Here is a 17,223-nt window from a genome sequence, read left to right as displayed (position 1 = left end):
CCCACCCCCAGCCTGTCACCATCAAGCAAAGCCCCTCCAGGAGCCCAGCAGGACCCAGAGGAGGCAGACAGGGACCCCACAGGCACCCGGGGTTCTTGCTTTGTTTAAAAAAAAAAAAAGATGTTTGCAGCTGCTTTGAGGAGAAGGACTTCTATGAGTCACTACTTTTAGACACATGCTGCTCTAGCCACAGGAAAACAGACCCCAACAGAAAAAGAAGAAGAAACTAAACGAGATTAGATTTCTGGTGTTCTAATAGGCAGATATATCAAGAAGCCACCTTCCTAAAGTGGCAGCTGCCCACCTCGGTGAGGATCCTTCCACCCTCACCCAAGAAAGATGTCTGCCTGCTTCCCTTGCCCTTGGATGCGGCCAATGCCATCCTAAAGAGTACCCTCCGCACCAATCACAGGCAGAAATAACAAATAAGACAAAAAGGCAGCAGACCAAGACCGCCCCTGCCTGCATCTCCACTTGACCTACATGTGGAGAGGACATATTATTTTTTCCTCACAACTGGGTCAAGCAGTTTCAGGATTCAAAGGCAGGAATGTCAAATTGTCCTTCTTGAAAGAGCAGAGTGGGGAAATCAACACAAGCCAGCCCCAGCAGGTGCCAAGTCACGGGCTGTGGTTGGTAGTGGGAGTCCAGCGATCCAGTTCATGAACCTCCCAAATCCAGACAAGAACTCTGGCCGGAGACTGTGATTCACACCGCACCCGGGGAGCACGGCCAAAATCCAGTTCGTTTCCCTGCAACACCTTAGTGAAAAGGTCGGCTGTGTGGGTGAGATATGAATGTATTAATTTTCTGGATGGTCGGCTTACTAAGAGAAAGATTAACAGGGCTGTGATACGTGAAAGCCCTCGGATTTCTCCCCGTGGGGGACATAGGAAGGATCGTTTGTGGGGCTGGGTGAGGGAGCGACCCACACACACGGGAGGGATGCGATAGTAAACACAGCATCTCACCCTGGGATTCTTCCGGGGAGCAGCAGGGTTCAGGGGCCAGAGAAGCGCCTGGCTGGGAGTTGGTCCCACCAGCAGAGGTCTGGACCAGAGGCTGGTCCCCTTTCTAAAGTACACTCACCCTTTGACTTTTGGTCGGGGCTTTGCTGAGCTGGCTGCAGCCTCGCTCAGCGACAGCGGAGCAGCGTAGGAAAGAACCTCGGGATCTCTCTGCCCGGAATCATGCCGACGGTGGACGACATCCTAGAGCACATCGGGGAATTCAACTTTTTCCAGAAACAAACGTTCTTCCTCCTCTGTCTGCTCTCGGCCGCCTTCACCCCCATCTATGTGGGCATCGTCTTCCTGGGCTTCACCCCGGACCACCACTGCTGGAGCCCGGGGGTGGCGGAGCTGAGCCGGCGATGCGGCTGGAGCCTGGCGGAGGAGCTCAACTACACGGTGCCGGGCCCGGGGCCCGAGGGCCAGTGCCTCCGCTACGAGGTGGACTGGAACCAGAGCGCCCTCGGCTGCCTGGACCCGCTGGCAGGCCTGGCCACCAATGGCAGCGCCCTGCCCCTGGGCCCCTGCGCGCAGGGCTGGGTGTACGACACGTCCGGCTCCTCCATCGTGACCGAGGTAGGTGACCATGGGACTTAGAAGAGATAAACAGTGCAGCTTTCCTTAAGGAAGAACCCGGGGAAGGCCAGACGTGGAGTCAGAGGCTCTCATAAAATCCTCGTTTCCAACCAAAACATACCGCCTCTTACTTGTCTAGAGTGTGAGTTAGTTGAAACTTCAAATTATGGCCATAATAATTCTAGTGTATGCAAGTCTCAGTATAAGGAATAAACAAAAACATATCAGAATTCCTGGAAATAATGCCAGGAAAGGGGAAATTTCCAAGCCTCAGGCTGAATTTCTGGAAGCTGTATCCTCCACCTGCAGTCATATGAATGGACAGACAGCCGACAGCTCCTAGAACTCACCTGACTGGTGCCTTACTGTGATACAATGTACTGTTCTCTCAATGGTTAACTTTCTTCTCTTTAGTTTGCTCAAAGTATATATGTCAAACTATTTGGGGTTGGAGCTTTTGCTATGGTACTATTAGTTTATTAAAAACCACACTTGACATTCCTACACTTGTCCGTCCCTGGTGGCTCAGAGGGTAAAGAATCTGCTTGAAGTACAGGAGACCTGGGTTCGAGCCCTGGTTTGGGAAGATCCCCTGGAGAAGGAGACGGCAACCCACTCCAGTACTCTTGCTTAGAGAATTCCATGGACAGAGGAGACTGGCAGGCTATAGTCCATGGAGTCGCAAAAAGTTGGACACAAATGAGCAACATTAACACACACAGTTGACATACATCTGATTGTGAGGCCTCTTTTCCATAAAAAGGAAAACAATGGAGGCTTGCTGTTTAAAAAAAATTTTATTGGAGTAGAGCCAATTTACAATATTGTGTCAGTTTCAAGTGTGCAGCAAAGTAAATCACTTATACATATTCATACATTCACTCTTTAGATTTTTTTCCTACATAGACTATTGCATAATATTGAGTAGAGTTCCCTGTGCTCTATAGTAGGTCCCTGCTAGTTATCTATTTTATATACAATAGTGAGACATGATTTTATTGGCGGCAAAGCAAAATAGGGGGACAAGATTATCCTACAAAGAAAGCCAGGTTCTTGGCTTAACTTAAAAGGACCACTTGGACAATGTGAAGACACTCTGTCTGAACAGACATTTAGGTAGAAGAGCCTTTTTTTCTAAGGATCTAAAGTGGTCTGACAGTCACATGAAACGTGAAGGATTGAAGATTTAACACCATACAATTTTTAAGAGGCCTTACAACTTGGCTCATCTCACTCATTCTTACAGAGATGAAGAAACTGAGGTCCAGGGCAGAGAAAAATTTTACCCCAGACAGTGAGAAGGCCTTCCCAAGTGGCTCAGTGGTAAAGATTGTGCCTCCCAATGCAGGAGATACAAGGGATATGGGTTCAATCCCTGGGTAAGGAAGATCCCCTAGAGGAGAGAATGGCAACCCACTCCAGTATTCTTGCCTGGGAAATCCCATGGACAGAAGAGCCTGGTGGGCTACAGTCCATAAGGATGCAAAGAGCTGGACGCAACCAAGCCACTGAGCACACAATGCACGCACAGAGAGAAACTTAGTTCTAAGCCCTAGAAACCGGATCTCCCAAACTCCGGGCTGGCACCTGCGACTCCTACAACACTGCCTCTTGTTCCAAATGAGAGCAAAGGCCACAGCCATGCGCAAGATGCTAATTCCCCTAATTTAAAGAGACGCCAAACTTCCCAACTTCCTTGAGGCAGCACTTGTAACATGTCCACACACCTATTTGCCTCTGTGCATTGAAATTAGAAAGAGGAATGGTTCGTGCACAAGTAATTACCTAATTTCAGCTGATTTAGCCAAAATAGAGTTTAGCCTGATGACATACCACCAGGTAGAATGCTAAACAGGCTGCGGGTCAAATCTTCAGATTGTGTAAAGAAAATTAACACAAGCAAGGAGAGAGTTGGGTTATTGTCATCCAGCTACTCAGTGCAATACAAGGAGTGCCTCCCGTATCCCCTGGGCTGAGTCGTGTCTAACGGGACTTTGTTTTCTTTCTCTCCCAACTCGGGACCCCTGCGGCCCCTCACAGTTTAACCTAGTGTGTGCTGACTCCTGGATGCTGGACCTGTTTCAGTCGGCAGTGAATGTAGGATTTTTTATCGGTTCTATGAGTATTGGCTACATTGCAGACAGGTAGGTGTGCCACAGAAGTGGTGGGATTGAAACCGTCTGAGGAGAGCACCCGCCCCTGCCTGAATGCCCTCCTACCCCACAGCACACCGGCCACACTTCCCTGGATGGTCACGACAGTCTTAGATTTCTCCCTGCTCTGTCTGTACTTTCTCATTCTCGGGGCTCATCGAGGGATGTTTCAGCATCGGGTAGCAGTGTTTCCTTGTGGGTTGTCCAGAAGCTGAGGGTGAGACGGGAGAGATGACAGATGAAAGATGACCGGATCCCTTTCATAATCCTGATTCTTCATTTGGCTTCCTGCCATCCCCCCCGCCATCCACATTCGGGGCCTCTTCCCTCTTCCCTCTCAAGTCCCAGAGCCGGGTAGAATCTCACTAGTGTTCTTACCTGAGCCTAAGGGGGTGCAGGATTCCTGAATCGGGGCCCCAGAGCCAGATGTAATTGCTGAGTTGGCCAGAAAGTTCCTTTGTGTTTTCCCTTATGATCTTACAGAAAACTTTGAATGAACCTTTTGGTTAACCCAACATATGTGTGGAAGGTACAATATAACGGGGAAAGGGAAGCAGGGTCTCCACACTGACAGAGGTAAGGATTCGATTCCATAATGTCACGTCCCAAGAGATAAATGAAGGGAGATTTCTCCAGGTGGGATGCATGGCCGGTGGTCTTCTCACTTGGGTCTGAATCGTCAGGAGCTTGTTTTCAGTGGCTCGTACCAATCCAGCTCTTCCTGGGTCTCTTATTTATCCATTGTTTTGTAATCCCACATTCACTGTGCTGAAAGTTCCTCATAATGTGCATCTTTACTCATTGATCTGATTGATCAATGATCAGTTAGACATTATTAGGAGTCCCCTAAAGAGACAGGGAAAGGAGGGCTTCCCTGGTGGCTCAGGCAGTAGAGAATCTATCTGCAATGTAGGAGACCCAGGATCGATCCCTGGGTCAGGAAGATCCCCCGGAGAAGGACATGGCAACCCGCTCCAGTATTCTTGCCTGGAGAATCCCATGGACACAGGAGCCTGGGGGGCTACAGTCTATGGGGTCACAAAGAGTTGAACATTACTGAGTGACTAAAAAAGGGAGAGGAATAGAAAAATCGGCTCTGTCCTTGGTAAGCACCTTAGCTAATTTGGCCATCAGAGCTATCATACCAACTGTTTACTGGGTGTGTTTTCTATGCCAGGCAGTGTGAGCCACATTTTAAACAGTATCACCCTCTTAAACTGTTAGTCACCTAGTGAGATGGCGCTGCATGACTGAGCAATGAATATGTAGTCTCATAACTTGTTATAAACTACATGTTTAATTCTGAAATAAATGGTAAATATGCCTGCTGCCTTCTCCAGCTCTGTCTTTGGTACAGATAAACCCACACCTGTGAGCTTAATATGAAACGCAGGTAGAACATTTTGTCTGATGATACTGCGTGGTCTGTCTGGATTAAAACTGGCAAATATGTTAAAGATGAATAAGGCTGGCTGAGTCGGTCACACCTCAGGGGCACCTGAACGTTCACAGCCAGGACTCCCTGTGGCAGTGGGCAGGAGGGGAGTGACAGAGCGGGGCGCTAGGTCTGAGGCAGCCCTGGGGCTCATGCCTCTTCTCTAACTGCCTGTGCACCGTCTTTCAGAGGCTCCTCTTGAGACTCTGTGTGGCGAAGAGGCTGGTGAGGTGCAAGGGGAGGGCGTTTGCTTCCACTAGGATTGCTACTGAACTGAGGGCAGTGGTTTGGAGATGATCCTTTAAGAAGGAAGAAGCACCCTAACGAGGGCGGTCCAGAGTCCACCCTGCTCCAGCGTGTGGCTGCTCGGGCCCCTGGCCCCTGGCTCCCTCTCCACTCCCACCCGCACTGGAAAGAGCAGACTAACACTCAACTCGCCAGCACGGAAGTGAACAAATAGGTGACCGAGCTTCACAGTTGGTTAAATAAATGAGTTAATTATTCCCATCCCACTCAGAGAGTAGGAAACGGGTTATAATTCTCTCCTGACGGTGCATCCCCGGGTGATTATCCACCTTCTTAAATGACCTCATCATTTTGTTCCCTTTGTTGAAATCTCCTGTGTAAAGCTGATGAGTCATCATTCTTTCCCCCCGCAAGCTGTGCACATCCCTCTATTTCTTTTTCTTAAACTGTCTGAAGTCTGGTTGGTTATTACCCCCTTTCTCCTCTGCTGTGTGCAGATAAGGGTATGGAATAAGATGACTGCCAGAGGGGTCCAATGAGGACGCTTTGTCTTTTGCACACTCAACAGCTGTTTCTGAACAACTCTCAGGTTTTATACAATGGGACAAGAATCTCATGGGAACCCATTTGATGCTACAGATTAAACAAAATAGATTGCTATAAGGAATTTCCAAAGTATGACCTAACAGCTGAAGGGGTGAGGAGTCTTTTAAGAGCTGAAGTGTCTTTTAGAAGAAAGCCAGGAACACCAAGCCAGACTTCTGAGGGTCGGCTTTGCAACCCTCAGGTGGGAGGGAGGGAAGATACATGCTAGAAAATTTGGAAATAAGCCTTTTATAAGATGTCTCATTTGTTTCATCATCCAGACCGCCTAAAGAACGATTGTGAGAATCATCTGACACAAAAAAGTAATCGATCAGCGACTCCAGGCTTTTTACTCCAATGATCAGTAATTCAATGTCAGGCTTGTAAATGTTTTATTTTATTTTATTTTGACCATGGGATCTTAGTCCCCTGACCAGGGGTCAACCCATGCCCCTTGCTTTGGAAGGCAGAGTCTTAACTGCTAGATTATCAGAGAAGTCCCATCAGGCTTATGAATGTTTAACTGACTCTCTAAAGGAGAAAGCCCTGACTTGTAGTTTGCTGATCTCCGTGCTGTTGATGCTCCCATAGAGGTCCATTTCAAGCTACCAAAGTGAGGTGATGAACACAGAGTTGGAGAAATACGCACCATCCTATGGCATTTCCACCACATAAATGTAACAAAAAGATGTAAAAACCTCATGAGCGTAGACAAATACTCAAACACTGTAAAATAATCAGGAAGAGATGTTTTGCATATTTATTACACTAGCTTTTAACGCAATTTACTTTAGAGTAAGTGTATACTTTCATTTTTCATAACGGTCCATTTAACACTCAGCTCACAAATTTTCTGAAAGTCTATCAGTCAGTTCTTGAGAGTCACCACTACGCTGTTCAGATTTCATAATGGAACCAGATCCAAACAGAATCAAAGTCCCAGTGGGTTGCAGTCAGGCTTACCCAACTCTGTGGAATCTTCCAAAACAAGCTGTCCCCTACCTACTATGTGCCAGTCATTGTACTGGACATCATGGTGTGTTATATCTCACTAGTATCCTAACAGCCTTGAAGAGGAAAGTTATTATCCAGTTTGCACAGGGGGAGACTGAGGCTCAGTGAAATGAAAGCAGTGCTTCCCAAATGTTAACGTGCATGTCAACCACCTAGGGGGTTTGTTAGAATTACGATTCTGATCCATTGGGTCTGGAGTGGGCCTGAGGATCTGCCTTTCAAACCACCCGCTGGCAATATTCATATCCCCAGGCCACAGTCGGAGTGGCAAGTAGCTAAAGGATTTATGAAGCCAATGGTACAGGAGTCCACCCACTCTCTTTGATTTTCTCTCTTTCTTTCATTTAACCACTTAAGTGGTTCTGTTGTAGGAGGGCAGGAAGGTGGGGATGTCTCAAACCAGTCTCCCGAACCTCCAGAATTTCTTCCAGCCCTGCCTTACTGTTTTAATCGCCTTGTGTCCATCTGTGAAATTGTCCCCTAGTGAACTGCATTCGTAGATTTGAGTTTCTGAAGGTTCCCATGCTCTAAGTTTCAAACGGTGAATGCCCCCTATCATCAGCCATGGGATTTTGTCACCTAGGGGAGCACGATTGCGGTGCTTTGCGGTCACCCGAGTCAACTTCAGAAGTTGAAGCAATCTCATTTGAACGCGTGCTTATAAATTCTTTGAGGATAAGTGAAGGGGGTTGGGTAGGAGAACATGGAAAGAAAGGCTAAAACGTTGTGTCGAGTTGTGACTTTGGAAGGATGTGGATAAAAGGCTAAGGGGGTATACGTTTGCAGTGGGGAATAGTTGACTGAGAATTCAAAAATGATGTAGTCAACACAGAGTTTTAAGAAGTTTGGCAATTTACATCGATTCCCAATGGGACTGCTTGATCTTTAAGTTTCAGATTGAAAGCATTAATGATATCCATAAGACAGCTCACAGGATAAGGCTCAGAATATTATCTATAGCCCTTGAGAAAGAACTAAGGGTCTTGACTGTGCTTGATGACATTGTTATTATTTAGTCTCCTTTGACTGCTGTCCTTTGTTTCCACATTTCTCACTTCTCTGATTAAACTCATTCTTTGACCAAAGTTTTCTGCAGACAGAAGGCAGGCAGAGGGCATGGTGGTGTGGGGTGGGGGCAGGAAGCATACGGTCCTGTTCTGTTTCTGTAAAGGCAAGGTTAAGCCCAGGTTCCCACATTTTCCTCTACTCTGTGTACTGAGACACTCCCAGGTCCTTGAACCAATGAAACCCAAGTCCCCATAATAAAATGTGCAGGAGCTCTCCTGCTAGGGGGCTCCACGACAAAGGCCTAAGGGAGGGGAACACACGAGGTGAGGGCACAAACAACCGTTTCCATGGAGACACACAAATACCATGAAGTCCAAAGGCAGTGTTGAAATGGATAGGGAAATTCACCGAACGCTGAGTTTTGTTTTTTCTAAAGCAAAAGCTCCTGGGTGGGCAGTTGAGTCTGTTCGTGGAGAGGCCCAGCTCATGTGATGATGGAAGGCTTAGATAGGCCCTTGGGGCATTCAGGACTGGGGAGCTCGAAGAATCTCCCCTCCCTGAGTACCCTCCACAGTGTGAGGCTGAGAGATTCTGCAGCCCAGAAAGGGTCTCACTGTTTACACATCGTGCCAACGGAACAGACCCAAAGTCAAGGATTCTCTTGGAGGGAGTCAATCTGTACCTCTTGAATTTCCATCCTTCAGCGTTGACCCCCACTTTAGTTAGAGTTCCATAGCTTGTGTGAATTTTCTACAACTTTCATGAATCTAATCTGATGCCATTCCCTCTCTTCGTTTTCTCTTCACAGGTTTGGCCGTAAGCTCTGCCTCTTGATTACAATCCTCATAAACGCTTCATCTGGAGTGCTCATGGCCATCTCCCCAAACTACACATGGATGCTAATTTTTCGCTTGATTCAAGGACTGGTCAGCAAAGCAGGCTGGTTAATAGGCTACATCCTGAGTAAGAACACTTGTGGTTGTAGCTGTGGGAACAAAGGTTGGCTGGCAAAATACAGTCAGTCTGGTGGGGGAAGCTACACAGAAAACTGGACTCAGCTTCAAGACAACGTTGAAAGATTTTTCTTTCTGTATCAAAAGAATTTCTAAAATCTTTTCATTAGACTCATTCTACATTCCTCCTAGAAAGAAAACAATGGAACAGGATTGAGAGTAAACAGTGTGCCATCCAAAGTCTTATATAACGCTTTAGGAATTTTTGCTTTCTGTACCCTAGTGTGTTCCATAGAGAGAAAGTCTAGCCTACCAGGCTCTTCTGATTGTTGTTATGCCACTAAGTCGTGTCTGACTCTTTGCGACCCCATGGGCTGCAGCACACCAGGCTTCCCTGTCTCTCACTGTCTCCTGGAGCTTGCTCAAACTCGTGTCCATTGAGTTGGTGATGCCATCCAACCATCTCATCCTCTGTCGTCCCCTTCTCCTCTTGTCCTCAATCTTCCCCAGCATCAGGGTCTTTTCCATCAAGTTGGCTCTTCAAATCAGGTGGCTAAACAATTAGAGCTTTTGCTTCGGTCCTTCCAATGGATATTCAGAGTTGATTTCCTTTAGGACTGACTGGTTTGAACCCCATGAACTTTAGTACCAGGCTCTACAGAGAGAACATTCAATGAGAAACATGCTAGATTTATAAGAGACTTTATTAGTTTGAGTACATCCACTCTAGCAAACCACAGTTATCCTCAAATTATATGCAAGGAAACTGAGGATACAAGTACTGTGGTCAATCTCGGGTCCTCAGCAAGCCACTTGTAAGACCAGGAATATCATTTACATCCTACTCATTAGGAGCCAGAGCTATGCTTAAGCTCCATGGATTATAGGCAAATGTTTACATTATAACAGCAGAGCATCTTTAAAGTGATATTAAGAAGAATTACCACCACACTTAGATTTTGGGAATTCACTTCATCATTGCTTTTCTTTTGGGTACATTCAAGTAGCATCCACACAAAGGGAAATGGACTCTGAAATTTAAATAATAATAATACATCTCTCATTTCACACAAGAGAACTAGAATATCTGTGCTTAAAAACTGGCCCAGGAGAGGGGCCAGTACATTTGGGGGATTCTATGAGCTGAGGAGGAAATGGCGCCTTTAACACTTTTCAGTGCCTGTCATGGTAGTCCCCTGATCTATGTGAGGACAAAAAAGAGATGAATGCATGCAGTTATTTGATGAGGAACGTGGCCTCTGAAGACATGACATCGAAATACGTAACTTTTGGATGTAGATTTCCGCCTCCTCTCGGTACTTTCTCCTCTAGCATCCTTACGGTGCCCTTATGGTGCCCTTGCCATGCGCCCTTTTTCTGCTTTTCTACTTGCTACCCCAAGACCTCATCCGTGACCCCAACCACTTTGAAAGACAGATGTTTCCATTTATTATGTACACAATTTCATCTGTCTTTGTAAGTACTTTTGGATAATTCACAGTACTTCATAGAAATAATTTCCGAGAACATTTCTATTTGGTTTACAAATAGCTGAAATCTTTAACACGATAACCAAACATTTCAAGCAAAATTCTGTGGTTCATGGAATATCTGGCATGTCAATTTTAGAATGTCTGTGACATAAAAATGACTATTGCCTAAAGCCATGTACCATGGACTTCATATAGCTGTCAGGTGTATGGCGTAGGATAAGGCAATAATTATACCACGTGCAGTGTTATGCCTTTAAACCAGTTCTTGGAGAATAAAAAACCTGATTCATAGTGTTTTCCAATTTCTAAGTTGTGAATACTCACACCACGACTGATTTTAAGATACCAATGGGTTAAAAATCAGCTTGCAAAATTCCTAAAATTTTAAAAATTAGTTCTTGCCAGCCAGTACTAGCTGACTTCAGTCAACTTGGAAACGCACCCCTTCGGTTTTCAAGCCATTTGCACACATTAACAGGATGGCCAAGAAAAAGTTTAACTCATGTAAGAGAACATGAGCTATTATATTGAGCTATTCATTTACGTGAAAATCATCTATGCTCTAAATTCAATGCTTATTCCATGTAATGTGGGATTATGAGACTTTATATTAACACAATAGCAATAATCATAACAGAATAGGTCCCAGAGGACACTTAAATGTTCTCTAAGAGCTGTATAGAAAATTCTGGAGGTTGGACCGCATTTTCGAGGTTGGCATTCTAGTTGTCCTTTCATTGGATCACCAGCTTTCTGTCGTACTGACTGGTGCTGGCCCTTTGGGTTCTCTCCACAGTTACAGAATTTGTCGGGCTGAGGTACCGGAGGACAGTGGGGATTGTCTACCAAGTGGCCTTCACGGTTGGACTCCTTGTGCTTGCTGGGCTGGCCTATGCGCTTCCGCACTGGAGGTGGCTTCAGCTCACCGTGACTCTGCCCAACTTCTGCTTCTTGCTCTATTACTGGTAAGTCCACGTGGAACAAAAAGGAAAGAAACTGAAATATTACATTTAACTAAAAAGGCTATCTTCCCCCAATGCACACCATCCATCCAGCCTAAGCTGTCCTTCACTCTCCTGTTTCACGGAAAACCCAGGTCCGTGTTTCAGGGCTGAAAATTGCAAGTTTCCACCTGTCTCCCCCTCTGGGAACCGAATGTTCTTTCACTTTGAACAAAGAGCTTTATGACTTGGATCTCACATTTTCACATTATTTATGTGGTTTTAAAAATTAGCTTCTAGTGGTCGTAATACCATTTGAAGAGGCTGAGAATATTACCGTTCTTATTCTGCCTCTCCTCGGAAGAAACTCCAAGATGGAGAAGGTGAAGGGTGACGCTGTTGTCACCACTTGCACCGCCAGGTCCGAAGCAGACATCCCCAATCAATCACAGCAGTTTTTATCCCAGATTAGGCCAATGTGGTACCCCAGTCAGACCATACCAATCAATCAGAGTTAACAGAGCAAGTGAAATGTCGGTCATTCCTGCCCAAGGGAAACATGGAAATAGCAGAAACTCTCAAAAACTCCTAATGTGAGGTTATCTGAGATACAGTAAAAAGGGTGCTGGATTATCAACCAAATCTCCTTTGCAAAAACCCACTTATTTACTTCCTGGACATAGCTACCTATTCTTCCCATAGGTGCCTTGTCTAAGGATTTAACATCTAAACCCTTTCCAGGAAGCCTGTTTCTTCTCCAAAAGCCAGTAATATTTTGAGGGTGATTCTTAGCTCCTTCCCTCTATCCTTCCTACCCCCTTTCTATCTCGGAATCCACCCCCTTGTTTTTTCCTGTTCTCACTAGGAGCTCATTATTTATTGCCTGGCTTTCTGGACAGATTCATAACTGGTCTGTTTGGCGTCAGCTTTCCTATCCTCTAGTCCATGCTTCGCATTGCATTGAAAAAATCCAGGTCTACCTCCTTACTCTTTGCCTTAAATATTTTTCAATAGTCTTATTCTCCTCAGAATGACGTAATGCTTTAGCATGACAGGAAAGGGCCAGGTATTATCCAAGTTCTGACCATCTCTGAAGCACTTCTTGCCACTTTTACTCAATTGAGTCAAATTTAGTTTTCTTACAATTTCACAAGCCCCACAATAGAGCTGCTTTTTCAAAAGATCACTCAAGATGAAGAGTAGAGAACAGGTGTTTGGGCTGTTTTGTTTTCTTCAGATAAATATTCAGAAGTGGGATTTCTGGATAATACAGTAGTTCTATTTCTAATATTATTCCATACCTTTCTCCATGGTGGCTGCACCAATGTACATCCCCACCAATAGTTCACCAGGATTCCCGTTTCTCCATATCCTCGCCAGTACTTGCTATTTCTTGTCTTTTTGATAACAGCCACTCTGACAGATTGAGGTGATATCTCAACTGTAGTTTTGATTTGCTTTTCCCTGGTGATTAGTGATGTTGAGCATCTTTTCACGTCCTTAGTGGCCATCTGTATATCTTCTTTGGAAAAATGTCTGTTCCAATGCTCTGTTCATTTTTGTTTATTTTTAAAATTAAAAAAAGGTTTGGCTGTGCTGCATCTTTGAGGCTGTGCGTGGGCTTTCTCTAGTTGCAGTGAGTGGAAGCCACTCTCTAGTGATCGTACACGGGCTTCTCATCGCAGTGGCGGCTTCTCCTGTTACACAGCACGGGCTCTACAGTGCAGCCTCAGTCGTTGTGGTACACAGGCTTAGTTGCTCCAAAGCATGTGGGATCTTCCCAGACCAGGGATCAAACCCTTGTCCCCTGCATTGGCAGGCGGATTCTTAACCCCTGGGGCCATCAGGGAAGTCCCACTCTGCTCATTTTTAAATCAAATTGTTTGGATTTTAGCTATCAGGTTGAATGAGCTCTTTATATATTTTGGATATCAACCCCTTATTCGATATATAGCTAGCAAGTATTCTCTCCCGTTCAGTAGGCTGTCTGTTCATTTTGTTGATGGTTTCCTTTACTGTGAAGTCTCCACACAATTTTACTTCCTCTGTAGATACAACCAAACCTCTTTATGTAAGGCCCCTCCCAGAAATTGGCTTGTGACCGCTGAGCATGTGGAGGGCCAAGTAGGATTTTCCCCTCTACTTAACAGCGCTGACGACACTTTTTCTATGCCCCAGGTGTGTACCTGAGTCTCCTCGATGGCTGATCTCCCAGAACAGAAATGCAAAAGCCATGAAGATCATTAAGCATATTGCAAAGAAAAATGGAAAACCCTTGCCCGGATCTCTTCAGGTGAGCCAGCGGCTGAAGTAGCAAAGCAGGGAACTGTGAAAAGGAGGAAAAAGCATGCACTGTCTCCATGGGGAGCCGCAGAAGGGGCCCACCTCCCATGCACAGCAGGATATTCCTGTTGTACTAAGATTTGTGGTTCCCAGGAGAATATTTTAAGCAGATGGGAAACATCAAAGGAAACCAGAAGTCATTTGAAAGTCAAATGAGGAGCTTCTATCTTGTTCATCTCTTGACTGTGTTGGCCCTCAGCCCCGGTACAGAGGGAAGAATCTTCAAACACCAATAATTCCTTAGAATTTTTAAAATTTTAGATAAAAAATTATCCCAAAATATTTTAAACAACCCCCTGCCTTCCTGAATAGAACAAATCAACGTGTCCATTTTCCGTGCACTTAGCATTTCACCTTTAGCAGACCTCATCACCTTTAGTTTAAAACTTTTCACCTGACAGGACCTGGTAAAGAGAAAATCAAGCTTACTAGGAATTTATATTGACATAATAGCAAGTCATTTCTGATGAGGCTCTAAAATGGGTGAGCTGTACAAATCTGAGATTGACCTGACATTCACAGTGAGAGACTCAGAGGCCTTTTCCCTTCACTTCCTCTCTGGGTGGTTAGAATACCTATTGTTTTTTCTGCATGAACAACTGGCATAGCACTGATTCTTAGAATTCAGATCCTCCTGGACACTGGCCAGGGAATAAAGCACACGTGGGTCACTGTCTGCCCCCACGGTCAGAGTTCATGTGAGGACGCTAAGTCCAGTCATTGCTGGTTCCCTGGAGGCTTCTTCCAACACCAGCTTGACCGGTCCAGCATCGACTGTGTCCTTCTAGAGTGGGCTTCTCAATTCACCAGGGGAACCTGTGAATATGCGTTTCCCTCTGGCTGGGCTGGGGCCAGAGATTTTTTGCTCTTTATTATTTTAATATTTTATTTTATTTATTTGTTTGGCTGCACCAGGTCTTAGTTGAGACATGCAGGATCTTCGATCTTCATTGCAGCATATGAGATTTGGCATGTAGGACCTGGTTCCCTGACCAGGGATAAAACCCAGGCCTCCTGCACTGAAGTCTTAGCCACCGAACCACCAGAGACCTATCATTCTAACAAGCCCCAGGTGATGCCAACGCCGGTCTGAGTGCCAAGGTCCTCGAGCAGTCTCCTATTGGGCCTCACTCAGGTCTGGGTGTGCAGAGAGGTTGTGTCAATGCCCTCAGCCCTCAGGGTCACTGGAGGACCTCAGTTTTACCCCACCACACTTTGCCAACAGCATCCCATAATATATATGCATGAATTACTCCGCTTCTCTGTAGCCCAGTATCCTCTTCTGTGAGACATAGTGAAAAACATAAAATCTAACTTGTAGGGTGGTTATATTGATTAAATGAGTTAATGTGTGTGAAGGGCTTAGCTAGCTCTGGGCACATTAAAAGCAATTAGCAAGTCTAAGGTATTATGTTCCGGGGTGACCCTGAGACGCTGTCATGAAATATACGAAACTATTGCTATTGTTTATATTCTCAGAGCCTCAGACCCGATGAGGAAGTTGGCGAGAAGTTGAATCCTTCATTCCTTGACTTGGTCAGAACCCCTCAAATAAGGAAACACACCTTGATCTTGATGTACAACTGGTAAGGATTATTCTCCACTTTAAAATCTCTCCAAATTCTTTTAATCTCCATCATCCACATAGAGGGAGGGACCAAGAGTACCTTCAAAACGTAGCCTAGGTCCAGTCAGCATCAGTGGTGGATTGCAAGTGGGCTCATTTATATTTTCGTCAGGCAGATGTTGAAATCAGCTTACAGACCCAACACATAGACCACTACATTCTCAACCTTGGCTTTACCTTAAGAATCACCTGGGAGTTTATAAAATACCAAGGCCAGACTCCTCTCCCACAAAGACATGGATTTAATTGTCAAGGCAAGGAACCAGGAACCAATACTTTAAAAATCTTCCAAGTGATTCTAATGTCAAACTGAGACAATTGGTATAGATTTTTTAAAAATTGAAGTGTAATTGATTTACAATATGTTAGTTTCAGTTATACAGCACAGCGATTCATATATATGTATATATGCTTCAAATTCTCTTCCCTTATAGAAGTGGTAGAAGTGTTAGCCACTCAGTTGTGTCTGACTCTTTGTGATCCCATGGACTGCAGCCTGCCAGGCTCCTCTGGCAGGAGTCCATGAGAAGGAGAGGAGTCCATGAGAATTCTCCAGACAAGAATACTGAAGTGGGCCGCCATTCCCTTCTCCAGGGGGTCTTCCTGACCCAGGGACTGAACCTGGGTCTCCTGCATCGGCAGATAGATCAGATTCTTAATCATCTGAGTCATCAGGGAAGCCCTGGCAGGTTGTTACTAAATACTGATAGAGTCCCCGGTGCTGTACAGTAGGTCCTTGTTGCGTAGATTAATTGATATGAGTGTAGATCTCTACTGCAAGGCCTTTTCTTTTCCACCTGGAGAAAATGTAAATAAATAAACTTCTCAAACAAGACTACCCGACAGGTATAACCACTGACTCCACATCCAGTAGCAAGTCTGAGCATCCTCACTGCCTGCAGGCTGCTCCAGAGCGCTGGGCCGCGGGCTCCGCACCAGCCTCTGCACCACGCAGCACGGTTTCCCTTCACTGAGTGACATCACTGGGATGACACAGAGCAGCCAAATGATGCTTCACAGTCACTGACAGAAGGGGACATCCCTGGTGGTCCACGCTCCCACTGCAGGGAGCACGGGATCCATCCCTGGTCGGGGAACTAAGATCCTGAATGTCCTGCATGCCACACGGGACAGCTAAACAATAAAAGACAATCCACAGTCGCTGACAAAAGCAAAGCTTACCAGGAGTTAATTTAGCAGCCTTCACAATATTGCATGCGAAATGCATCGGGGAAACCTGGCCTCATTATCCTCATATTTTCCATTGCAGACATTCAACACTTTTGGTCAACAAAACCAAAAACATCATCTAAGTCTTGTTTGTGAATGGATAAAGAACAGGGACCTACCATATAGCTGAGAACAAGATTCGGTATCCTATGGCCAACCATAATGGAAAAGAATATAAAAATGAAAGCATATATGTATATAACTGAGCCACTTTGCTGTACAGCAGAGACTGGCACACATTGTAAATCAACTATATTTCAATCTTAAAAATTAATTAATTTTAAAAATGTTGTCTGTATCATGTCAAAAGATAAATCATCAAAAGTGGGGCTGTATCCATTTGGGAATTTGGTTCCCACTTGGTCTCCTGTGTTCCTTATGTTTGGATTAAGTAGTCATTAGAAGACCAGAATGGAGAAGGAAATGGCAATCCACTCCAGCACTCTTGCCTGGAAAATCCCGTGGATGGAGGAGCCTGATAGGCTACAGTCTATGGGGTCGCAAAGAGTCGGACACGACTGAGCGACTTCACTTCACTTCAGAAGACCAGAAAAAGATTAACAACCACTAATAACCTGAAACAGTTTTACTAAATAAATCCTTCCACTA

At 45.3% G+C, this 17,223-nt stretch overlaps 1 protein-coding gene across 1 annotated transcript in view; it reads left to right on the top strand.

The window, feature by feature from the left end:
- The first annotated feature begins 1,190 nt into the window (after nucleotides 1-1,190).
- The window catches only part of LOC138089666 (solute carrier family 22 member 2), a 30,623-nt gene continuing 14,590 nt past the window's right edge, over nucleotides 1,191-17,223 (top strand). Inside the window, exons 1-6 of the mRNA XM_068985121.1 lie at nucleotides 1,191-1,586; nucleotides 3,627-3,730; nucleotides 8,836-8,990; nucleotides 11,270-11,438; nucleotides 13,593-13,707; nucleotides 15,237-15,343. Coding sequence (XP_068841222.1) covers nucleotides 1,191-1,586; nucleotides 3,627-3,730; nucleotides 8,836-8,990; nucleotides 11,270-11,438; nucleotides 13,593-13,707; nucleotides 15,237-15,343 — 1,046 coding nt within the window. The remainder of the gene's footprint in view (nucleotides 1,587-3,626; nucleotides 3,731-8,835; nucleotides 8,991-11,269; nucleotides 11,439-13,592; nucleotides 13,708-15,236; nucleotides 15,344-17,223) is intronic.

The sequence above is a fragment of the Capricornis sumatraensis genome, chromosome 13, assembly GCF_032405125.1.
Source record: "Capricornis sumatraensis isolate serow.1 chromosome 13, serow.2, whole genome shotgun sequence".
Taxonomy (NCBI): domain Eukaryota; kingdom Metazoa; phylum Chordata; class Mammalia; order Artiodactyla; family Bovidae; genus Capricornis; species Capricornis sumatraensis.
This window is presented reverse-complemented; position numbering and strand designations above follow the sequence as displayed.